A 25874-nucleotide genomic window follows, 5' to 3' on the forward strand; every position below is an offset into this window, starting at 1 on the left:
TGTGGGTTAGACACACGTCATGAATTCAAACTCTGTTGCGACAAAAGCCTAGTATTTAAGCGAAAGCAGACTTATTATTGACTTAGTTTGCACCATTAACAATATTCAATTAAAAACCAAAAAAGAGAAGCTTTTAAGTTGTCTATCTCTTACCATCCGTGGATATTAAGACTCAAGTCTTAACTTAATTATGCTCATTTCTATTACTAATATTTAGTAAATTCAAATGGCTTATCAAAATTATACTATGTTAGGTGAACCTAATCCGTGAACTATAGTTAAACAAGAAATCTAATAGAAGTAATTCCACACTGACAGGTTATTTTTAAAGGTGCATTTTTCTCGTTGTCTATATTGAAGTTATATGTTCCAAACACGAGAGTTTCTTTTGAATGGGAAGAGTGAGAATCTTTTCTTTTGGGGATTATATAAGGACCACTCTTTTAAGAAAACTATATACTTACTCCATCTCAACTTTCATAGAAAATCTCGTCAATAAAATGATCAAAAAACTTTATTTTGTTTTCCACTCATCCATACTTGTGCCATCTTCTAATTAAAATAACACAGGAAATTTTGTATAAAAGGTTGAATTCTTCTCATTAATTTTTGAACATTTTCATAAAGGAGAACAATTACAGTTATCTACAACAATAAAAACAAACTCAGTGTAATCTCATTAGTGGGATATGAGGAGGGTAGAGTGGACAGACCTTACCCTAACTTAAGAGGGTAGAGAGGCTGTTTCCGGAAGACCCTCGGCTCAAGAAACTATAACAGTTATCTGATGTCACAAATCTGCGCCTAACTATAAATCAATGTTTGATTACTACAATACTGTTTCTGCAGAACTACATATAGTTGCCAAGTTCTATAAAGTAAGAAGCAGCACCAGCCCGAGCATATATTTACAGAGAAAAGTAGCAGCAAAATGCCAGGCTCAATTAGCAAACTAAGCAACAAATGAAACTTAGCTCTACAAAGGAAGGTTCTTGATTACCAGGGTAATGATCATTTCAGTGCCAAAAGAAGGGTAATTATCAACAAAAATAGTAAAGCCTTCCTGGAAGAACTTGGCTATAATGATTCCTAGAATCAACTTTTTCTATATTCTTTCTCATGTATCTGTTCTTTATATAAGCAAAACTTCATTTCTGTACAGTTGGTTATATGAACATCATTTGCTAGTATCGCCTTTTTCCCATAGAGAGCTCCTTTTCTTCTCAAAAAAACTTGTAAACAGTTCTGTTATGTTTCATTTTAGAATATGCAAACAAAAAGAGGATTTAGAGATCGCTTCTATGTTGACCGACCTTTAGCTAGCAGCTTAAAGTGAAGGACTTCTTGCAGCTCAGCTTTGCAAAGAGTATATACGCCGCGCAGATTCAGTTGCCTCGCCACGGCCTTGAGTTGATTGAGTGTCATATATTTTAGATCTGCTGTGTGTGGTGTTGGAACAATGAATGCTGTGGAAGCAAGAGGTTCGGCATTCTCAACTTTAATGACTTGAAGACTTTGATTTGATCTATCGTGTGATTTTACCAACCTATTCTGAAAATCTCTCAAATTCTCATTCTCTTGGAGGACTGGTCCTCTAGAACTCGTTATCCTTCTCTTCTTCAATTGAGTCAAAGAAGTTGAACTGATCTCTGGAAGATCACCAGTTCCTTTGGCTCCACCGAGTAGTAACATATTTTCCTTGATTGTTTCGTCTCCAGACTCATCACCTCTGTTCTTCTGAGTACTTCCTATTTTCCACTGCCTCTTGAGTTTTACACCTGAAGGTGTCTTGAATCCTAGTTCCTCGGCAAGACATGGCTCTTTAGTCTTTTCTGGAGGTAAGTTCCATTTGAAGTTCAGCCTCTGACCTTCTAGTTTCAGGAACAACTTTGAGTCAGATTTATGTATGGTGAGTACTTGACTTTTCGGGGGTCGCTTCTCTTGCACTTTACCTTTGACTTTTTCCAGTGACTGGCTTCTTTCTTCTCCCTTTAATCCAAGAAAAGATTTTGCACCCATCTTTTTTTCCATTACCAATTGACTTGAGGTGTGTTTTTCTCTTGTCTGACCAGCCTTCCCTCCATTCTGTGTCTGTTCATCTCTGTATTCTTTGGGTTCTTGTTTTACAGCAATTAGACTGGTCTTCAGAATTGATCCAGCAGGCTGTCAAACAACATTGTCCTCCTTTTAGATGGAAAAGTCTTAAATAAGCACTCGATAAAAATTTCGAGAGGTCATAATTTCTTTCCTATAACTACAATGAGAAGGCCAAGAATGACACACTTAAACTGAGATTTGAAACCCCTAAATTGTAAAACTTGCTTTGAAGATCTTTAGTTGTTGTATTGTGATTTAGAACACGTTAGGTTGACACATGAAGAGTCTCATGGTTGAATGAATAGATACACAGACTCGAATGACTCTACAAGTACCGAAGCCACAGACTGTGCCCGTAGCTCCCTCTCTAAGATATACATTGCCCCTGGCTTTTCCTCTTTTTAAAAGGGCAGCCCGGTGCACAGGGCAACCCGCATTCACGCCGGGTCCGGGAAGGGCCTCTTTTTAATATAAGCTAAATGCTGAGATAAGAGTCTACATTCAGGCAGTACATCTTTGAAAAATAAGACTCCTAGTCTGTTTGAATACTGTTACAGCACACAAAAGCAAATGGAAGATATGTCCCAACCTTCGGTCCTTTTCCACTGCTTGTTTCCTCGACTTCTAGAGATGAATTTATGATTACCCTTTCATCATTAGAACTTTGTGGCATCAATTCTTCCTCAACTATATCTTCTGATATGTTGATCTCCCTCTTTGTTGTTCCGCAAGACTGAGCTTGGTCTTTTAGAGACTTCGTGCTTACACTCTTTAAAACAGCAGATGCAAACTGCTTCTGTAAGAGAGTAGATAACATAACCGGTTAGTTGAATGATCTAGATCGGTATGTAACCTTATATGAACAAATATGCTCAGAAGATTTATAAGTACATTGTTGAGATGTGAAGGATATTCTCTTTTGCTTGCATTGATCAGCTTTCTAGGAATATCAAACTTGTTCAAATCCTTCATAGTGGAATTGTCACTAGCATGGCCAAAAGCCTTAGTACTGGAAGCTTTGGAGATTGTATGCACATCCTGTTCATAGTTTGAGAAAAGATAAAAATGCAGTGAACTGGACGAGTTAAGATGGGAAATTGATAATTTGATGCAACGGGGGAGCTGAAACGCATTCATTACAAATACTACTTCCATGAGAATAAAAGCCCTTAGAGGTACTAGTGAAAGATCTTCAAATATTAGTTATAGACTCACAAAAATATGAGAAGTAACCATAGAGATATTTATCTGATAAACTTATGTAGTATATCCTTAATGGCTGAAATCCTGCACACTTATGGCACCCTCAATTCCATACTGGGAGAACCCGCAAAGTTACACTATTTCCTTGGTTCAAATTTTCTTGCATTTTGCAATCTTTTAGTGGAACAAAGGGAGATTATAAGCACTTACTGTTTCTTGATGATTTCTTTCTTGAACCACAGATGGCGTCTGGAGTGTAACATTGGCCTGGACAGCGACACCCACGTTTATTTCTACAGTTTCATTATCCTTTAAATCATGGTTGTCCGTTGCTTCAACTTTTATAAGACCTGATGCAGCTAGCTTTGAACTTCCAAGACTAGAGTTTGCAGGCTGTTGATTTCAAAATAAAAGTCATGTGGAAATTCAAGAGTATAGTCTCGACCAACTACTTAGGGGTCGTCTGGTTACCGGGATAAGGATATTAATCCCGGTATAACATCTGGGATTATAGTTATCCCATGTTTGATTTTGGTATTAGCTAATACCAATATAAATCTGTATACCAAAATGATGGTATTAGCTATCCCATATAGGAGGTGGGATAGATAATCCCACGGGATATCCCATCACTGAACCAATCGATCCCTTAACTGTAAGTTCAATGATTATTAGCTATATAACTGTAGATATAAATTCACAATTGTCTTCATTTAAGAGCCATTATTTTCCTTCTTTAGTTTTTCAATTTTAAGAATCACATTAAATTCCAAAAGTTTCGGGCGAAACAGCAATGCACATGTACATCCAATAAGTATATCTATCTTAAGAACAACAACAATTAAGCAATCTTGCATGGAAAACAACAAAGACAGTCATCGAAGTCAATACTAGATAAGAACAAGTAAATGTTCTGAGACCAAACCTGCTTGTCTCGTGGAGAAAAGAAATTTCTCAGCAGTGTCTCTAATATCTCATGAATTCTCTCTGGGGGTTTTCTATTTGTTAGTAAGTGAACACCAGAAGCTTGGACATTTTTATTTTTCAAGGTCGTTATCAAACTATCGAGGTGATCAATCTTTTTATTTAAAGCAGCAAAGCACATGTCCGACCATTTTTCATCAGTGCAGGCTAGTTGGCTCTGTAGCATCACTATATCATCTTTAAGTTCAGCAATTTCTGCATCAGCTTTTGCAATGAGCATCTCCAGCACTTGCAGACAACATTTCTCGTTTAAGGCATTTTCCTCTATAATGTCTGTCGACGCAAATCGATAGAAAAAAATGAAGTCAGTTAGATGCACATTGATCGAAAGGAAACCAGGTTTATTAAAATAAAAGATCTAATAGACTTGTTAAGAAGATATACAAATACGAGAGTTAATTAATATGAACTTACCGAGCTTTTGATTGAAATAGAAGTTGAAGGCCAAGCTGTTTGTTGGATAACTGTTTTCATCTGAAGAAAAAAAAAATAAGTTAGTGCTTAAACCAAAAGGAACAGTCTGTCCACTTCAATGCTGCTTCTACCAAACAAACCTGAAAACTAGTAAGGTTAAAATAAGTAGGCAGTCCACTTATCAAAATATAATAATTAGACAAACCTTGAAGGTAAGGTGGACTCCAGATTAACAAATCCATCTCTTTAAGAAAATTTACCCTGTATCAGAGATCAAAAACAAAGGATCACAATTACATTTCCTAATTTAAAAGAATACATCTTCCACCAAGTATAAGCTATGTTATATTACCACTTGACTAAGACAAATCCTATTACACTACGACCAAATCCCCCGGAAAAGAAGATTTGTTTCTATATCAAAAGCAACTCCAAAGTATCTCCTTGTTAATCAGGATATGTGTAAGCTATGTTAACGACCACTTGAAATATACATAGTATGAGAGCCTATATACACACACACACACACACATATCAACTACTAGTAATGCCTTGGTTGCTAATGAATGCTGCTTCATTTAAAATTAAAGGCAGCAGAGCATGGGTGAAAGCTTCAAATTATTGAAGACATGAACTGAAATTTGTTAGAAGTATCGCATATATTGTACACAGACGATACTCTAGTTCTGTCTAAAAAGAAAAAGAAAAGGAAAATTAATGTAGCATTTTACTATAATAATGTTAAAGCTTAGTCAACCACAAAATATCACAGAGAAATTATCTTCTTCTTTTTTTCTTTCTATAAGTACAGATAGAAATTATCTGAACATTCTGAAATGTTGTGAGATCATCAACTTGGTGAATACAGTAGAATTTAAATACTAATTCGAAATTCTAATTCATCTATCCTTTTTTTTAATGACAATGGTGTCCAGGTCAACTTGTACACACTCTTAACTATCCTACCGAGTACCTGCTACCTTCCACACCAAAGGTATCGGGTAACTCTGCCTGCCAAAGAGTTAACTAGAGGTGTCGGGTTCGGGTTCGAGCTCGAGGAGGGAGGACTAAAGCCCCCCCCCCCTTTCCCAGAGTGGGTTTTCTAGGGCTTGAATCCGGAATTCCGGATACACCAAAAAATATGGTGATGTTCACCCCCTGTCCTCGTCCTCTACAGTATCCTCAACCCACCCCCCCCCCCAAAAAAAAACTCAGACACCCACCTCAAAAACAAAAACTAAAATATGTTCATGAAAAAACCATCTCAAGACAAGCAACATACTGAAATACAGATTTGTCTACATACAAAATTTTGAACCCTTAAACATGCATAAACAAAACAAAAGAAATTCTCGTTTTGCAGAAAACTGTTAATAAAAACCTAATGAAACACGACGACTAATACTTTCAGTAAAGCATGCACAAAACCGTAGTAATGGAAAATAAAAAGGAAATAATACAACTTGAAAATGTAGCTAATAATACGAAATGTGTAATGTAGTAAAAACGAAATACCTGAAAATTCTATAAGCATTTGTAAACCCAATAATGAAATGGGGTAAAGGGTTTTAAAACCCCAAAAAATTTTAGAAGAAGAGGGGGTTGGGGTTGGGGGTGGGGTGGATGGGTAGTGAGGTAGAAGAAATGGAAAATGCTAAGGATGGTGATTTTTACAGAGCTAAATAATGCTTAGTAAAGATTATAGAGAGAGCAGGCAGGGTATGAATGTAAATAAATGAAAATTAAAGGGTTAATTTAATGAGAATTGGTGAATATTTGTGACGTGGAAGATTTAGGGGAATTATTTGGCCCATTATCTGATTCCTAAAAAAACGGATTCGTGGGGCCCACATATGCTGACCTTTAAATAATAATAAATAAATAAAAACAGTACCTCGTATTATTTTATGAGAGATAGTGTTTCATTTATTTCCTCTTTTTTTTTCCAACACCTATGCTAACCTATTAATCTTGCTCTTTCATTGATTTGATCTTTTTAATATTTTGATAAATACAATTTTCATGCCTGTATTATTTTTTTATACCTACAGTGTATTCTTATATTTTCTATCCTGAGATTTATAATACTATCTGTTATTTCTTTTGCTTTGGTTTTCTTATTTCTAGTTGTGGTTAATGCTTCCCATTATGTGATTTTTTTTCTTTACATGTTTTTCTCGAGCCGAAAGTCTATCAGAAACAAGTTCTTTAACTTTACAATATAGGAATAAGACTGCATACATAATATTCTTCCTAAATTTCACTTATGGGACTACACTAGATACATTGTTGTTATTGCAATAGAAAAACCTTCATATTTTTCAATAAAAGAAAGATACGAATATAAAAAAGACTAACATTTTTCTTGACGTGCAATACCGTCTTGAGTTGTGGATGTATTGATGGACCTTTCAGTTGTTCATTAATGGAATGACCAGAAGAAAGGTCATTAAGCTGAGCGTCTGAATAAAAAGACTCAGTCCCGTGAATGACATGTGGTAAAGTTCACTCACTTTACTTTACTATGACCAAATAAATAAAGGTGTATCTATAGTGTTATAATAAGTATAACTTCAATGATTATACGAAATTAATTATCCATCTTTTTTTATCGTCATCTTACCATTATCATTGGACAATAAATCTACTGAAATATTTGTGTAAATGTTGAGTGGATTAAGCTACTGTGAAACTAATTCTTGCTTTACTCACTGCTTCTAAACTTAAAAAAGTTATTTTTAAGAGTCACAAATCAAAACTTTTGGAGTACTAACTTTAACTTTGAATGTCATTTTTATAGTTATTGGATTGCATATAATAATTTCCTTAAAAAGTCATCTCTTCCTGACAAGAACCAATATTCTTTTCTGCACTTCTTGACTAGCACTAGCAAGCTTTCACATGCACATGCTACTTTTAAATATATAACGACTCGTTTGGTGTGATTGATTAGAGATAATTTATCATGAGATTAAATTTGAGATGAGTTTATCTCACATTTGGTTGAGATAAAATCATGGTATAATTAATCTCGGGATTAGTTATCTCAGTATTGTAATCCCTATGAGAAGGTAAGATAACTAATCTAAGGATAAGTAACCCCGGAATAATTAATCATGGGATAACTTGTTTCTCGACCAAACCACCCCTAAATAGCATGTTCTCATAAGCAGCCAAAGATATGATTTATTCTTATCTGTCTAAGTTTGACAAATAAAATTATACTCCCTCCGTTTCAATTTATGTGAACTTATTTTCTTTTTAGTCCGTGTCAAAATGAATCAACTCTTTCCTTATTTGGAAATAATTTATCTTTATGCAATGATTTATAGCCACACAAAATATATGTGACTCATTTTACACCACAAGTTCAAAAGTCTTCTCTCTTTTCTTAAATTTCGTGCTCAATCAAATAGATTCACATAAATTGAAACGAAGAGAGTATTATTTATTTATTATTTTGTTTAACTATTCGATGCTCAAAGTTCACTGTTTGGCTAATTAAGATTGGGAAGTTCCAACTATTATGCCGCCCTCTTTGTTGATGTATATTTATGGATATTAATACATGTACGGAATAATCATAATCATCAAAAGAATGTGATGAAATAGATATGATCCTTCCATAAGTTTTATATTCCAGCTCGGATAATTATTTACCGGAAAAATCGGATAACGTTAGATTTGTGGATGGTTCTAAGGATATGCGATATAATTTGATATAAATCGCGTAGAGAAATGAAAATATGTGTATTGTTGACTATAAGAACGAAAATAATAAGCAAAAAGAATGAATAAGTAAAACAATCACAAGGGGATTACTATCAATATCTAGAGGAAGTGATCTTTTTTTTATGTTCCACCTTCCTAGCTTACAAGGATTCCCCCTTTTATAGAAGAGGGTCATTACCAAAAAACAATAAAATAAAACATGTAGTGGAAGACCCATGATGACTTGTCTCTTCCTTGATTCCCGCCAAGATTCTCTTTGTTGGTATGGTTGCAACGGCTCTTGTCTGTGAGCTCGATACTAGCTCGAACTCGTTACTGGGTCGGGCCCTTCGGTCTTGGATCGAGTTCGACCTTCGAGATGGGTGTCGCGCATTTCCGACCTCGAAGCAGTGCCTTGCGGATCGATTCAGTCACGGGCTCGATAGGATTATCGAGTCGCCTCCTCGAGCGACCTTCGGGCTCGAGGTTCGTTAGTACAGACCTCAGAGCTCACTCCCAAAATCTCATTCCGACTTCTTAACACTCGAACTCGATCGAACGTAGGAAGGCCGAAATCTATTTCGACCGTATATAGATAGTCCCCTCGTTTCTCGGAAAAGGATGTGGCGAGAAACGATATGATTTCCCAGCAGCTCGATCAGTTATACACTGATATTTTTATCGATCCCGACCATGACGTATGTAATACTCGATCATCTTATGTGTCTTTATAATCCCCGACTTTATCGAGGATACCCGAATTTTTTCTTCCCCGGTGGGAATTGCCAGTTACCTTCGGTCTTTGGTGATCGGAGAAGATCAATTAGTGATGAATGCGGAGGGGCTTCCTATCTTTTCAACGAGGTCCAACATGCTTTGAATCGGATAACTTCTGATGGCGTTTTCGCCGCTTCTGTACAAAATTTTTTGTAAATACAAATCTTTCTTCTTCTTTTTTGAAGAAAAATGGCCTCTCAAACTAAATAGACAGTTTGAATTTAAATCTCTGTTGTGGGTAGTCCCCTTTGCTTTATCGGGCTCGAGCGTCCTTCAGCTTAAATAGTCAAGTGTTTGTTTTAATTCGAAGAAATGAGTAGTTTTGCTCGAAATAATGTAGCCCGTAGGCGTAATAGTCGAGCGAGTGATGGCTCGAACTCAAAATAAAGGTAGCCCGTAGGCTTAGCAGTCGAGTGAATGATTCGAACTTGATGCAATATAGCCCGCAGGCGTAATAGTTAAAGTAGCTCGTAGGCTTAATGGTCGAGTGAGTGATTGCTCGAACTCAAAATAAAGGTGGCTCGTAGGCTTGGCAATCGAGCGAATGATTCAAACTCGATGCAATGTAGCCCGTATGCGTAATAGTTAAAGTAGCCCGTAGGCTTAATAGTCGAGTGAGTGATTGCTCGAACTAGAAATAAAGGTAGCCCATAGGCTTGGCAATCGAGTGAATGATTCGAACTTGATGCAATGTAGCCCGTAGGCGTAATAGTTAAAGTAGCCCGTAGGCTTAATGGTCGAGTGAGTGATTGCTCGAACTCGAAATAAAGGTAGCCCGTAGGCTTAGCAATCGAGTGAATGATTCGAACTCGATGCAATGTAGCCCGTAAGCGTAATAGTTAAAGTAGCCCGTAGGCTTAATGGTCGAGTGAGTGATTGCTCAAACTCAAAATAAAGGTAGCCCGTAGGCTTGGCAATCGAGTGAATGATTCGAACTCGATGCAATGTAGCCCGTAGGCGTAATAGTTAAAGTAGCCCGTAGTCTTGGCAATCGAGTGAATGATTCGAACTCGATGCAATGTAGCCCGTAGGCATAATAGTTAAAGTAGCCCGTAGGCTTAATGGTCGAGTGAGTGATTGCTCGAACTCGAAATAAAGGTAGCCCATAGGCTTGGCAATCGAGTGAATGATTCGAACTTGATGCAATGTAGCCCGTAGGCGTAATAGTTAAAGTAGCCCGTAGGCTTAATGGTCGAGTGAGTGATTGCTCGAACTCGAAATAAAGGTAGCCCGTAGGCTTGGCAATCGAGTGAATGATTCGATCTCGATGCAATATAGCCCGTAGGCGTAATAGTTAAAGTAGCCCGCAGGCTTAATGGTCGAGTGAGTGATTGCTCGAACTCAAAACAAAGGTAGCCCGTAGGCTTGGCAATCGAGTGAATGATTCGAACTCGATGCAATGTAGCCCGTAGGCGTAATAGTTAAAGTAGCCCGTAGGCTTAATGTTCGAGTGAGTGATTGTTCGAACTCGAAATAAAGGTAGCCTGTAGGCTTGGCAATCGAGTGAATGATTCGAACTCGATGCAATGTAGCCCGTAGGCGTAATAGTCAAAGTAGCCCGTAGGCTTAATGGTCGAGTGAGTGATTGCTCGAACTCGAAATAAAGGTAGCCCATAGGCTTGGCAATCGAGTAAATGATTCGAACTCGATCCTGTTTGCATAATAAATCTTGAACATAGAATATCGGTAATGAGGAGAGCTTTCTTTGCAGGTTATTATACATGGGTTCATGTTTTGCGTCAGGGCTCGGGCCAACTATATAAGCATGGTTCGTTTTGACCGTTTGGCCCTTACAACGCTTCCCGTTGAGACACTGTTTGTCATGAAATAACGAAGTAATTTCCTTTGCACCGAACTTGATAATCATCACAGATGCGTTCAATGATAAAACCTCCCTGTGTACGAGGTTGATTTTAAAGAGGCCACAGATACTCAGTAGTAGTATCGTTTCTGCTATATGGCTGGTATCGATCTCTGGTCGACTTTTGCTTTTTCGTGATGGTCCTAGAAGTCAACTGGTCATTTTCGATTCTTATTTTGGATTGATATCGATTGTGCACATCGGTCCAAGTAATAGCTGGGTACTCGATCAGATTTTGCCTCAGCCGCCGCGAAGCCCTCGAGCTCCGCTCATTTAGACCTTGAGTGAAAGCTTGAACAACCCACTCGTCTGTGACTGGTGGCAGATCCATTCGTTCCATTTGAAAACGAGCTACGAACTCCCTTAGCATCTCGTTATCTTTTTGCATTACCTTGAACATGTCCGACTTTCTGGTTTCGACCTTTATGGCTCCGGCATGTGCTTTTACGAAGCAATCTGCATGCATAGCAAAAGAATCAATGGAGTTAGATGGTAAATTATGATACCATATCATTGCCCATTTTGACAGAGTTTCACCGAATTTTTTTAATAATACAGATTCGATCTCATCATCTTCCAAATCATTGCCCTTAATGGCACACGTGTAAGAAGTGATGTGCTCGTTGGGGTCGGTCGTTCCGTTATATTTGGGTATTTCGGGCATACAGAATTTTTTGGGGATTGGTTTTGGGGCTGCACTCGAGGGAAAAGGCTTTTGAATGAAAATTTTCAAATCTAGCCCTTTTATCATTGGTGGAGCCCCCGGGATCTGGTCGACCCTGGAATTATATGTTTCTACTTTTTTATCGTTGGCTTCGACTCGTTTTGTGAGTTCCTCGAGCAATTTAGTAATTTCGGGAGTAGTCCCCGATTCTTGCTCATTTGGCTTCTCTATGGCTGGTTCCGTTCTGTGGGTGACTTCTCGAAGCGGATTGGGCTCCGGCCTGCTTTGTACCTGAGTTTGGTTCTGCAACTGAGCTATCGCTATTTGCTGGGCTTGTAACATCTCGAAGATCATCCGTAAGCTGACTCCGATCTCTTCCACGTTATGGGTGTCTCGAGCTACGGATCGAGTACCACCCTGAATGCTCTTTTCCAGTTCGGAACGCTTATTCGCCTCTAGAGGTATTTTTGAATTGACATCTGATTATACTTCGGCTCGAATTTCGGGTGCTTCGATTCGAGCCTCTGCGCCTTCATCGAGTGGCCTTCCGGTCCTGGGTGCCAAGTTGTTGGTTTCATCTTGAAGGCCGGCTTCGTGGTCGATAGGTGAAGCCATTGCTGATTTGAAGTTGCAAACTGGCGTGTACTTTAGGTTTATATCAAACGATCACTGTTACCCTTAGCCCCACGGTGGGCGCCAAACTGTTTACCGAAAAAATCGGATAACGTTAGATTTGTGGATGGTTCTAAGGATATGCGATACAATTTGATATAAATCGCGTAGAGAAATGAAAATATGTGTATTGTTGACTATAAGAACGAAAATAATAAGCAAAAAGAATGAATAAGTAAAACAATCACAAGGGGATTACTATCAATATCAAGAGGAAGTGATCTTTTTTTTATGTTCCACCTTCCTAGCTTACAAGGATTCCCCCTTTTATAGAAGAGGGTCATTACCAAAAAACAATAAAATAAAACATGTAGTGGAAGACCCATGATGACTTGTCTCTTCCTTGATTCCCGTCAAGATTCTCTTTGTTGGTATGGTTGCAACGGCTCTTGTCTGTGAGCTCGATACTAGCTCGAACTCGTTACTGGGTCGGGCCCTTCGGTCTTGGATCGAGTTCGACCTTCGAGATGGGTGTCGCGCATTTCTGACCTCGAAGCAGTGCCTTGCGGATCGATTCAGTCACGGGCTCGATAGGATTATCGAGCCGCATCCTCGAGCGACCTTCGGGCTCGAGGTTCGTTAGTACAGACCTCAGAGCTCACTCCCAAAATCTCATTCCGACTTCTTAACACTCGAACTCGATCGAACGTAGGAAGGCCGAAATCTATTTCGACCGTATATAGATAGTCCCCTCGTTTCTCGGAAAAGGATGTGGCGAGAAACGATATGATTTCCCAGCAGCTCGATCAGTTATACACTGATATTTTTATCGATCCCGACCATGACGTATGTAATACTCGATCATCTTATGTGTCTTTATAATCCCCGACTTTATCGAGGATACCCGAATTTTTTCTTCCCCGGTGGGAATTGCCAGTTACCTTCGGTCTTTGGTGATCGGAGAAGATCAATTAGTGATGAATGCGGAGGGGCTTCCTATCTTTTCAACGAGGTCCAACATGCTTTGAATCGGATAACTTCTGATGGCGTTTTCGCCGCTTCTGTACAAAATATTTTGTAAATACAAATCTTTCTTCTTCTTTTTTGAAGAAAAATGGCCTCTCAAACTAAATAGACAGTTTGAATTTAAATCTCTGTTGTGGGTAGTCCCCTTTGCTTTATCGGGCTCGAGCGTCCTTCAGCTTAAATAGTCAAGTGTTTGTTTTAATTCGAAGAAATGAGTAGTTTTGCTCGAAATAATGTAGCCCGTAGGCGTAATAGTCGAGCGAGTGATGGCTCGAACTCAAAATAAAGGTAGCCCGTAGGCTTAGCAGTCGAGTGAATGATTCGAACTTGATGCAATATAGCCCGCAGGCGTAATAGTTAAAGTAGCTCGTAGGCTTAATGGTCGAGTGAGTGATTGCTCGAACTCAAAATAAAGGTGGCTCGTAGGCTTGGCAATCGAGCGAATGATTCAAACTCGATGCAATGTAGCCCGTATGCGTAATAGTTAAAGTAGCCCGTAGGCTTAATAGTCGAGTGAGTGATTGCTCGAACTAGAAATAAAGGTAGCCCGTAGGCTTGGCAATCGAGTGAATGATTCGAACTCGATGCAATGTAGCCCGTAGGCGTAATAGTTAAAGTAGCCCGTAGGCTTAATGGTCGAGTGAGTGATTGCTCGAACTCGAAATAAAGGTAGCCCGTAGGCTTAGCAATCGAGTGAATGATTCGAACTCGATGCAATGTAGCCCGTAAGCGTAATAGTTAAAGTAGCCCGTAGGCTTAATGGTCGAGTGAGTGATTGCTCAAACTCGAAATAAAGGTAGCCCGTAGGCTTGGCAATCGAGTGAATGATTCGAACTCGATGCAATGTAGCCCGTAGGCGTAATAGTTAAAGTAGCCCGTAGTCTTGGCAATCGAGTGAATGATTCGAACTCGATGCAATGTAGCCCGTAGGCATAATAGTTAAAGTAGCCCGTAGGCTTAATGGTCGAGTGAGTGATTGCTCGAACTCGAAATAAAGGTAGCCCATAGGCTTGGCAATCGAGTGAATGATTCGAACTTGATGCAATGTAGCCCGTAGGCGTAATAGTTAAAGTAGCCCGTAGGCTTAATGGTCGAGTGAGTGATTGCTCGAACTCGAAATAAAGGTAGCCCGTAGGCTTGGCAATCGAGTGAATGATTCGAACTCGATGCAATATAGCCCGTAGGCGTAATAGTTAAAGTAGCCCGCAGGCTTAATGGTCGAGTGAGTGATTGCTCGAACTCAAAACAAAGGTAGCCCGTAGGCTTGGCAATCGAGTGAATGATTCGAACTCGATGCAATGTAGCCCGTAGGCGTAATAGTTAAAGTAGCCCGTAGGCTTAATGTTCGAGTGAGTGATTGTTCGAACTCGAAATAAAGGTAGCCTGTAGGCTTGGCAATCGAGTGAATGATTCGAACTCGATGCAATGTAGCCCGTAGGCGTAATAGTCAAAGTAGCCCGTAGGCTTAATGGTCGAGTGAGTGATTGCTCGAACTCGAAATAAAGGTAGCCCATAGGCTTGGCAATCGAGTAAATGATTCGAACTCGATCCTGTTTGCATAATAAATCTTGAACATAGAATATCGGTAATGAGGAGAGCTTTCTTTGCAGGTTATTATACATGGGTTCATGTTTTGCGTCAGGGCTCGGGCCAACTATATAAGCATGGTTCGTTTTGACCGTTTGGCCCTTACAACGCTTCCCGTTGAGACACTGTTTGTCATGAAATAACGAAGTAATTTCCTTTGCACCGAACTTGATAATCATCACAGATGCGTTCAATGATAAAACCTCCCTGTGTACGAGGTTGATTTTAAAGAGGCCACAGATACTCAGTAGTAGTATCGTTTCTGCTATATGGCTGGTATCGATCTCTGGTCGACTTTTGCTTTTTCGTGATGGTCCTAGAAGTCAACTGGTCATTTTCGATTCTTATTTTGGATTGATATCGATTGTGCACATCGGTCCAAGTAATAGCTGGGTACTCGATCAGATTTTGCCTCAGCCGCCGCGAAGCCCTCGAGCTCCGCTCATTTAGACCTTGAGTGAAAGCTTGAACAACCCACTCGTCTGTGACTGGTGGCAGATCCATTCGTTCCATTTGAAAACGAGCTACGAACTCCCTTAGCATCTCGTTATCTTTTTGCATTACCTTGAACATGTCCGACTTTCTGGTTTCGACCTTTATGGCTCCGGCATGTGCTTTTATGAAGCAATCTGCATGCATAGCAAAAGAATCAATGGAGTTAGATGGTAAATTATGATACCATATCATTGCCCATTTTGACAGAGTTTCACCGAATTTTTTTAATAATACAGATTCGATCTCATCATCTTCCAAATCATTGCCCTTAATGGCACACGTGTAAGAAGTGATGTGCTCGTTGGGGTCGGTCGTTCCGTTATATTTGGGTATTTCGGGCATACAGAATTTTTTGGGGATTGGTTTTGGGGCTGCACTCGAGGGAAAAGGCTTTTGAATGAAAATTTTCAAATCTAGCCCTTTTATCATTGGTGGAGCCCCCGGGATCTGGTCGACCCTGGAATTATATGTTTCTACTTTTTTATCGTTGGCTTCGACTCGTTTTGTGAGTTCCTCGAGCAATTTAGTAATTTCGGGAGTAGTCCCCGATTCTTGCTCATTTGGCTTCTCTATGGCTGGTTCCGTTCTGTGGGTGACTTCTCGAAGCGGATTGGGCTCCGGCCTGCTTTGTACCTGAGTTTGGTTCTGCAACTGAGCTATCGCTATTTGCTGGGCTTGTAACATCTCGAAGATCATCCGTAAGTTGACTCCGATCTCTTCCACGTTATGGGTGTCTCGAGCTACGGATCGAGTACCACCCTGAATGCTCTTTTCCAGTTCGGAACGCTTATTCGCCTCTAGAGGTATTTTTGAATTGACATCTGATGATACTTCGGCTCGAATTTCGGGTGCTTCGATTTGAGCCTCTGCGCCTTCATCGAGTGGCCTTCCGGTCCTGGGTGCCAAGTTGTTGGTTTCATCTTGAAGGCCGGCTTCGTGGTCGATAGGTGAAGCCATTGCTGATTTGAAGTTGCAAACTGGCGTGTACTTTAGGTTTATATCAAACGATCACTGTTACCCTTAGCCCCACGGTGGGCGCCAAACTGTTTACCGAAAAAATCGGATAACGTTAGATTTGTGGATGGTTCTAAGGATATGCGATACAATTTGATATAAATCGCGTAGAGAAATGAAAATATGTGTATTGTTGACTATAAGAACGAAAATAATAAGCAAAAAGAATGAATAAGTAAAACAATCACAAGGGGATTACTATCAATATCTAGAGGAAGTGATCTTTTTTTTATGTTCCACCTTCCTAGCTTACAAGGATTCCCCCTTTTATAGAAGAGGGTCATTACCAAAAAACAATAAAATAAAACATGTAGTGGAAGACCCATGATGACTTGTCTCTTCCTTGATTCCCGCCAAGATTCTCTTTGTTGGTATGGTTGCAACGGCTCTTGTCTGTGAGCTCGATACTAGCTCGAACTCGTTACTGGGTCGGGCCCTTCGGTCTTGGATCGAGTTCGACCTTCGAGATGGGTGTCGCGCATTTCCGACCTCGAAGCAGTGCCTTGCGGATCGATTCAGTCACGGGCTCGATAGGATTATCGAGCCGCATCCTCGAGCGACCTTCGGGCTCGAGGTTCGTTAGTACAGACCTCAGAGCTCACTCCCAAAATCTCATTCCGACTTCTTAACACTCGAACTCGATCGAACGTAGGAAGGCCGAAATCTATTTCGACCGTATACAATAATAAAAAAAAGAACTCTTGATTAGAAGCCTTCTTCCTTGATGAGTTATACACGACTCAAATTTGAATTAATGATAAAATTTCAAATATCACGTAAAAGGGTAATTCAGTAAACTAAGCTCTCGCTATGCGCAATGTCTGGACCACAAGTATCTATCGTATACAGTCTTACCATACATTTCTGTAAGAGACTGTTTTCACTGTTCGAAATCGTGACATGATAACATGTAAAACAATTTTATCCGTTAAAAAATAATTATTTTTTAGGAATGTCTAGGGTGAGGAGAGGGAAGGACAGAAGTCACAAAATGACAAATTATATTCTCAATTACTTTCAGCTTCACACATCCCTACAACAGTTCCCAAACACACAAAAGAAGTCACAAATCAAACCAAAGCCACCCCTTTTACACAAAATTAAATCACGTCACAACAAAAACCAAGAAAACACAAATACAAACTACACATTCACATCAAACCTTCCAATTCCATGAATGAAACAACAACCTTCTCTTTTCCTTATAACTCAAAATCCAACACCAACCCACCACCCCCCTTTACCATTACCATAACAATGTCCACAACACAATCAGAAAAACAAGCTCTTTTCATTACCTCACTTATAATTTTCTGGTACTCATCAAATATTGGTGTCCTCCTTTTAAACAAACTCTTACTTTCCAATCATGGTTTCTCTTTCCCAATTTTCCTTACTATGTGTCATATGTCAGCTTGTGCTGTTCTTAGTTATGTCTCAATTGTTTTCTTAAAGATTGTACCTTTTCAAAGGATTAAATCAAGATCCCAGTTTTTTAGAATTGCTACACTTAGTATTGTCTTTTGTGGGTCTGTAGTAGGTGGTAATATTTCTTTAAGGTATTTGCCTGTTTCATTTAATCAAGCTGTGGGTGCTACCACACCATTTTTCACTGCATTGTTTGCTTATTTGATAACACTGAAGAGGGAAGCTTGGATTACTTATGGTTGTCTTGTTCCAGTGGTTGCTGGTGTTGTTATTGCAAGTGGGGTATGTTTATAAATTAAATATTTTTTACTTAAAGTTTGAATCTTTAATTTTGGATCAAATGTTAATCTTTGTGTTAGTTTTGTGCTTTGTTTGGTTTGATCTGTTCTTGATTTAAATTTTTGAAGAAAGAGAAATCTAATTATGAGCTTTTTGGGATCTTGAGAAATCTTTGGTTGTTTAACATTTTTAAAAAAAAATCTTTGAAGGTTAACTCTTGCTAGTGTAAATTTGTTAGATCTGAGAATTTGTAGCAGTAACAATGCTTGTGATTACCCTACCCCTCCCTCGGGGTTGGGATAATAAAGATTATGCCTTTTTGAACAAAATATTACTTGGTTGAAGTCTGTATTGATGTTATTCAAAGAAGGTGACTTGGAATCTATGTTGCTCGGATCCTTCAAAAATGCCGCCGGGTGTGTGTCGGATCCTCCAAACGTTATTCATTTTTGGAGGAACTGACACAGTAGAGCAGCATTTTCTGGAGATTTGAGCAACATAGCTGTAATGACACTTTTGTTCTTGTTCATGGAATGTGAAAGTTAATATTATAGTCAGAGTTGTGTGATGAATAGGCTATCATGAAAGTTAGTTGTGGCATCACGTCAAAAAAATTTCAACTGCTTTTATAATTTAAATTATTGGTAACTACATAATATACCTCTTTATTAGCAATTTAAGTACATGATCAGCTTTTCCTAATGGACTGACAAGTATGTGGATTGATGACAGGGCGAGCCTAGCTTCCACCTTTATGGATTCATCATGTGTATAGGTGCAACTGCTGCTAGAGCGTTTAAGTCTGTTCTTCAGGGCATCCTTCTTTCCTCTGAAGGGTAAGTATTTTGCTTTCCTAAACATCTGCGCCGATGTTGCTCTTTTAGAATAGAATTACCAGGATAAGAGACAGTATATGTTGACAGGGTGCGCCGATTTCCTTCTGGTGTATGTTTATGTCATTTCTTTGTTTCAGTACTGCACATTCTTTTGTGTTTTTGGTTGGTGTTGGTGATAATACTGCAAATATAATTCAACATTTAAACAATCTTTCTTCTTCCAACTTTTTCTACTTCTTTAGTCTTTTGCTACTTCGTTGCTATTGTTTGTCTATTGCTTCATTTTCACTGTTCTTGAGCCGAGGGTCTTTCGGAAACAACCTCTTTACCTTCACAAGGTAGGGGCAAGGTTTGCGTACACACACCTCCCCAGACCCCACTTGTGAGATTTCACTGGGTTTTTTGTTGTTGTTGTTGCTAGTCTTTTGCTACTTCGCTTTTTCAAGTTTGGTCATTTTTTTTCTCCATTCTTAATTTGTGAGTTGGCTAAAGATGGTATTGAAGAGAATACAGATTTTGGTATTTATATCTGATTATACAGATTTTTCCTGAGCCGAGGGTCTATTGGAAACAACCTCTCTATCCTCACAAGGTAGGGGTAAGGTCTGCGTACACACTACCCTCCCTAGACCCCACGGTGTGGGATAATACTGGGTATGCTGTTGTTGTATTTGATTATAGATTAAGATTCATCTTTTACTCCAAACCTTTACCAGTCATCTCTGAAGCGTTAAAATATTTAGGAATTAGGCCTGTGACGTGTGTATTTGGTTGATGAAGTTATTATCTCATGCATTTGTTTTACTGATACTTTTTACCAGCTCATTCTAACCTGCCTTCTCTTTACAGGGAAAAGTTGAACTCAATGAATCTGCTGCTTTACATGTCACCGATTGCCATTCTAGTTTTGTTGCCTGCGACACTCGTAATGGAGCCCAATGTGATAGATGTTACTACGACACTTGCAACAGAACATAGATACCTTGGCCTACTTATTTTGGTCAATTCGGCGATGGCATATGGAGCCAATTTGCTGAACTTTTTGGTGACAAAGCATACCAGTGCGTTGACACTCCAGGTGACTAAGCATACCAGTGCATTTGATAGTTCATATATAACCAAAACAAAATTGATTTTGCTCTAATTTGCAGAGTGTTCGCGGATTCAAATTAAACACCCTCGCCTGAACCTAGCATTGCCCCTGTAGTTTACTTATTAAAACAAATCCTTATGTATATTGTTAAATATGCAATAAAATGGAGTTCAATATTGGGTCACAACCAATTAATTTTCTGAAATAGTTCTAACACCAGATTTCTTGAGTCGGGCCTCTATCGGAAACATCCTCTCTACCCTCAAGGTAGGGGTAAGGTCTGCGTACACGCTACCCTCCCCAGACCCACTCGTGGGATTATGCTGGATTTTTATTTTTTTTGTTGTTGTTGTTCTAACACGAGAAGTAAGTAGTTTCTCCGAAATTATTCATGCAATTTTACTTCAATATACACAGTAAATAGTGGTATCCATTGCTTTTGACTCGTCCTAATCATCTTCATACTCTGTCAACTTCTGTAGGTCCTAGGAAATGCAAAAGGCGCTGTGGCGGTTGTTATATCGATACTTCTTTTCCGAAATCCTGTAACTTTTATTGGAATTGCGGGCTACACAATGACTGTGATGGGGGTTGTTGCTTATGGAGAAGCCAAAAGAAGATACAAATAAGCTGACATTCGGCCTTTGTTTCTTCTCCAACGAAGCCCCATACTTTTTGTTTCTTGAAGTTTAGAGACATCGTAGACTTAAAACAGATTACACTGCAATGTTGTAGCGCATAGACAGATAGGATATAGAAAAGGGGTTGGTAGTCAGGGGATTGTTCTCATTCATCAGCTGCATTCTTTACATCCAGATGTTAGGATGTATGGATGTGTATCAAACTCTTGATGTTATTACATTGAAGTAATTCAATGTCTTATTTGATATCTTTTTGCAGTTATGCTATGTTATTTGTCCATTTGTCTCAGTTTTCTGTTGATGATGAGTTTGTTAGACCTGCATTTATGCTTAAAGAAAAATACTTATTGTTAGTTTGGTAGTTAAATAGTTATATGTAAATAACTCTAATCCCATATATAGTAGGAGTAGAACATGTATTATATATATATTGTCAATACATCAATAATATAATTTTCCGAGTTATTAATTGTCACATGGTATCAGAGCACCGGTGAGAAATTCCGGAAAGGTCGGACTAGCCAAAATTTGGTCGTGTACTGAATCAAGATCATTAGAAAGTCCAGCGAGGGTAAGAACCAGAAACATCTTTTGTCGTTGCTCTTGTTGCTTTTCAATACTAGCAGAACTGGCATTAACTTCTCAAATTCCTCCATGACTCCCTGTACTTGTCCCAAGTAAGTAGACATATCTAATTCTTATTTCTTCAAGTTTGTCATTCGCGATGTCACATCATAGATTCGAGATATGTCATTAGTGTATAAAGTGTGAGCCTTTTCCCAAACTAAATGATACGTTTGGAATGGATGAAACAAGGGCATCGGCTTGGGATCAATAGATCGCCATAAGATACTACATAATTGAGCATCGATCTTTTCCCAATGTGTTTTGGCCTTTTCATCTCCCTCACTAGCCTTTTTGGTTAAGTGATCTTGAACACCTTGGCCCTTGAACCACAATTCAATAGAGGAAGCCCAAGCTAAATAGTTTAAACTTCCTATTAAAGACTCCGTAGTAATCATGAAGTTTGAATTTCCAGAACCCGAGTTTTTAGAACAAAATATATCAACTCCTAAAGACATTGTTGGACCAAACAATTAAAAGGTGACAGAAACAATTAAGAGGCAACTGAAAAAAGATACTGTATCCGCCGGAATCTGCAAATAGTCGCCGGAAAATACAAAAATTTGTCAAAATTTGGTGTAACTTGGACTGATAGGATCGGAATCACCTCGCGAGCCAACTGTCCAAAAGGAGTTTGGCCAAAAACTGGCCGAAAAAGGGTTCACGCGTCGGCGGGTGCGACTAATACGTCGCCGACGTCGGAGGTTCTAGCCGTGAGTGACAGCGTGTGACACGTCCTATGCCGGTTTGGTTTCTTGGGATTTGGTCTCCAGAGCCTTCCGGGTATGTTGGTTGGTTTTAGCACAACACACACCAAAGAGAAGGTGACACGATCAGATCTGGAAAAAGTCGCCGGAGCCTTCCGAGTATGTTGGTGGCTAGTCGGACTGTCCCCACAGTTGATGAATTATTCTCTTGATTACTTTGCCTTGATGCAGAACCAAGTCACCCACTGATCTTATCACAGACACTTGACTCTTCTGTTTTCGCATCCGAGATAGTGGACAATCGGGCATCTCAAACTATGAAGAATAGCCGAGGAGGAAGTCGTTTTGGAAGATCTAGACTCAAGTGTTCTTATTGTCACAAACTTGGACACACTCGTGAAGTATGCTATTCTTTACATGGTCGACCATCCCAAAATGCTTACGTTGCTCAAACTGAGACTACAGGTAACCGGGGATTTTCTTTATCTAAAAAGCAATATAATGAGTTCATTCAGTATCAAGCAAGTAAGCAAACATCTCCACAAGTAGCCTCCGCTGCTCAGACTGATACTTCTGTTGCTGGTAATTCATTTGCTTGTGTTTCCCAGTCTAGTACTCTTGGACCATGAGTCATGGACTCAGGCGCTTCTTATCATATATGGGGTAATAAATCACTTTTGTTGAATAGTGTGTATTCATAGTCTCTTTCCACTGTTACTTTAGCCAATGGGTTTCAAACTAAAGCAAAAGGAGTTGGAAAAGCTAATCCCTATCTTATAGAAACTCTAGATTCCGTTCGTTATGTCCTTGGTTGTCCTTTTAGTCTTTCATCTGTTAGTCGTTTGACTCGCGCCCTTCATTGTGGTATATATTTTATTAATGATTCTTTTATTATGCAGGACCGCAATACGGGACAGACGATTGGCACAGGGCGTGAATCAGAAGGCCTTTACTACCTTAACTCACTCAATCCCTCCACATCATGTCTAGTTACAGGTTCTCCAGACCTAATTCACAGACGTTTACGACATCCGAGTTTATCCAAACTTCAGAGGATGGTGCCTAGTTTGTCTACATTAGATTGTGAGTCGTGTCAGCTTGGGAAACATATTCGAGCCTCCTTTCCGCGTAGTGTTGAGAGTCATGCAGAGTTTGTTTTCTCTTTAGTTCATTCTGATATATGGGGTCTTAGTAGAGTCGGTTCAACCTTGGAATTTCGTTATTTTGTTAGTTTAATTGATGATTATTTAAGATGTACTTGGATTTTCTTAATGAAGATCGTTCTAAGTTATTTTCTATATTCCAGAATTTTTATGCTGAAATCAAAAATTAATTTGGTGTTTCTATTCGTACTTTTCGCAGTGATAATGCCTTAGAATATTTATCCTCTCAGTTTCAGCAGTTTATGACTTCTCAAGAATTTATTCATGAGACATCTTGTCCTTATACCCTTCAACAAAATGGGGTTGCTGAGAGAAATAATAGGCACCTTATTGAGACTGCTCACACACTTCTAATTGAATCTCGCGTTCTGTTGCGTGTTTGGGGCGATGCAGTTCTCACAACTTGTTATTTGATTAATCGAATGCATTCATCTCACATCAAGAATGAGATTTCGTATTCAGTATTGTTTCCTCAGTCACCCTTATACTCTCTTCCCCCTCGTGTTTTTGGAAGCACATATTTTATTCATAACATAGCCACTGGGAAAGATAAGTTAGCTTCTCGTGCTCTCAAGTGTGTCTTCCTTGGTTATTCTCGTGTTCAGAAGGGATATCATTGTTACTCACCCGATTTTCGTAGGTACCTTATATCATCTAACGTCACATTTTTTGAGTCTAAATCTTTCTTTACCTCTTCTAACCACCTTGATATATCTGAGGTCTTACCTATACCGACCTTTGAGGAGTTTACTATAGCTCCTCTTCCACCTTCAACCATAGAAGTCTTACCTATACCAACCGTTGAGGAGTCTAGTGTTGCTCTTCCTAGATCCCTATCCACAGGAACACCACTCTTGACTTATCATCGTCGTCTGCGCCCAGCATCAAGCCTAGCCGATTCAAGTCCTGCACCTGACCCTGCTCCTACTGCGGACTTGTCTCCTAGTACATCGATTGCACTTCGGAAAGGGATACAGACCACACTTAATCCTAATCCCCACTATGTCAGTTTAATTTATGATCGTCTGTCATCATCCCATTATGCTTTTATATCTTCTTTGTCCTCTGTTTTCATCCCTAAGTCTACAGGTGAAGCATTGTCTCATCCAGGATGGCGACAGGCTATGATTGACGAGATGTCTGCTTTACATACGAGTGGTACTTCGGAGCTTGTTCCTCTTCTTTCATATAAATCTACTGTTGGTTGTCGTTTAGTTTATGCAGTCAAGGTTGGTCCAGATGGTAAGGTTGATCGACTTAAGGACCGTCTTGTTGCCAAGGGATATACTCAGATATTTGGGCTCGATTATAGTGATACCTTCTCTCTCGTGGCTAATATGGCATCAATCCACCTTTTTCTATCCATGGCTGATGTTTGCCATTGGCCTCTCTATCAGCTGGACATTAAGAATGCTTTTCTACACGGTGACCTTGATGATGACGTTTATATGGAGCAACCACCTGGGTTTGTTGCTCAAAGGGAGTCTCGTAGCCTTGTATGTCGCTTGTGTCGGTCACTTTATGGTCTAAAGCAGTCTTCTCGAGCCTGGTTTAGTAAGTTCGGCACAGTTATCCAGGAGTTTGGCATGACTCGTAGTGAAGCTGTTCACTCTGTGTTTTATCGGCATTCTCCTTCAAGTCTCTGTATTTATTTTGTGGTCTATATTGACGATATTGTTATTACCGACAATGATCAGGATGGTATTACTAAATTGAAGCAACATCTCTTTCAACACTTTCACACTAAGGATCTGGGCAGACTAAACATTTTTTTTTCTGGGTATTGAGGTCGCTCAGTCTATCTTAGGTATTGTGATCCCACATCGGAAGTATGCCTTAGACATTCTTGAGAAGACAGGAATGACAGTTTGTAGACCTATTGGCACTCCGATAAATCCGTATTCTAAACTTCTGCCAGGACAGGGGAACCGCTTATCGATCCTGCGAGATATAGGAGGTTGGTTGGTAAATTAAATTATCTCACAATGACTAGACCTGTCATTTTCGTTCCTGTGAGCGTTGTAAGTCAGTTTATGAATTTTTCGCGTGATAGTCATTGGGATGCAGTTGTCCGCATTCTTCGGTATATAAAATTGGCTCCAGGCAAAGGGTTATTGTTTGAGGATCGAGGCGATGATCAGATCGTTGGATACTCGGATGCTGATTGGGCAGAATCACCTTCCAATAGACGTTCTACGTCTGGATATTGTGTTATAGTAGGAGGCAATTTGGTGTCTTGGAAGAGCAAGAAACAGAATGTAGTTGCTCGATCTAGTGCAAAAGCAGAATATCGAGCAATGGCTATGGCAACATGTGAACTAATTTGGATTAAACAATTGCTCAAGGAGTTAAAATTTGGTGAAATCATCATATGAAACTTGTGTGCGATAATCAAGTATGCCCTTCATATTGCATCAAATCTGGTGTTCTATGAGAGGACTAAACACATTGAGATCGATTGTCACTTCGTTAGAGAAAAGATACTCTCAGGATATATTGCTACAAAATTTGTGAAGTCGAATGATCAGTTTGCTGATATTTTCATCAAGTCCCTCACTGGTCCTCGTATTAGCCGCCTTGAGGGGGAGTATTAGTTTGGTAGTTAAATAGTTATATGTAAATAACCCTAATCCCATATGTAGTAGGAGTAGAACATGT

At 39.3% G+C, this 25874-nt stretch overlaps 2 protein-coding genes across 3 annotated transcripts; one reads left to right on the forward strand and one right to left on the reverse strand.

The window, feature by feature from the left end:
* Window positions 1-780: 780 nt before the first annotated feature.
* On the reverse strand, window positions 781-6356 carry LOC104093672 (uncharacterized). 2 transcript variants are annotated; one of them, XM_009599457.4, is made up of 8 exons: window positions 6214-6356; window positions 4904-4959; window positions 4699-4758; window positions 4226-4557; window positions 3511-3693; window positions 2989-3135; window positions 2687-2893; window positions 781-2163 (listed from the first exon to the last, which is right to left on the reverse strand). In XM_009599457.4, exons 2-8 carry the CDS (start codon window positions 4938-4940, stop codon window positions 1300-1302), a joined length of 1830 nt encoding a protein of 609 aa, XP_009597752.1. In that variant the 5' UTR covers window positions 4941-4959; window positions 6214-6356; the 3' UTR covers window positions 781-1299. The 2 variants fall into 2 exon arrangements, with proteins under 2 accessions (XP_009597752.1, XP_070055586.1); XM_070199485.1 differs by lacking the exon at window positions 3511-3693.
* An 11113-nt stretch (window positions 6357-17469) lies between these two features.
* On the forward strand, window positions 17470-20989 carry LOC104093662 (UDP-URONIC ACID TRANSPORTER 1-like). The gene is made up of 4 exons (XM_009599449.4): window positions 17470-18155; window positions 18885-18988; window positions 19838-20066; window positions 20564-20989. Exons 1-4 carry the CDS (start codon window positions 17619-17621, stop codon window positions 20708-20710), a joined length of 1017 nt encoding a protein of 338 aa, XP_009597744.1. The 5' UTR covers window positions 17470-17618; the 3' UTR covers window positions 20711-20989.
* Window positions 20990-25874: the final 4885 nt, after the last annotated feature.

The sequence above is a fragment of the Nicotiana tomentosiformis genome, chromosome 4, assembly GCF_000390325.3.
Source record: "Nicotiana tomentosiformis chromosome 4, ASM39032v3, whole genome shotgun sequence".
NCBI lineage: Eukaryota > Viridiplantae > Streptophyta > Magnoliopsida > Solanales > Solanaceae > Nicotiana > Nicotiana tomentosiformis.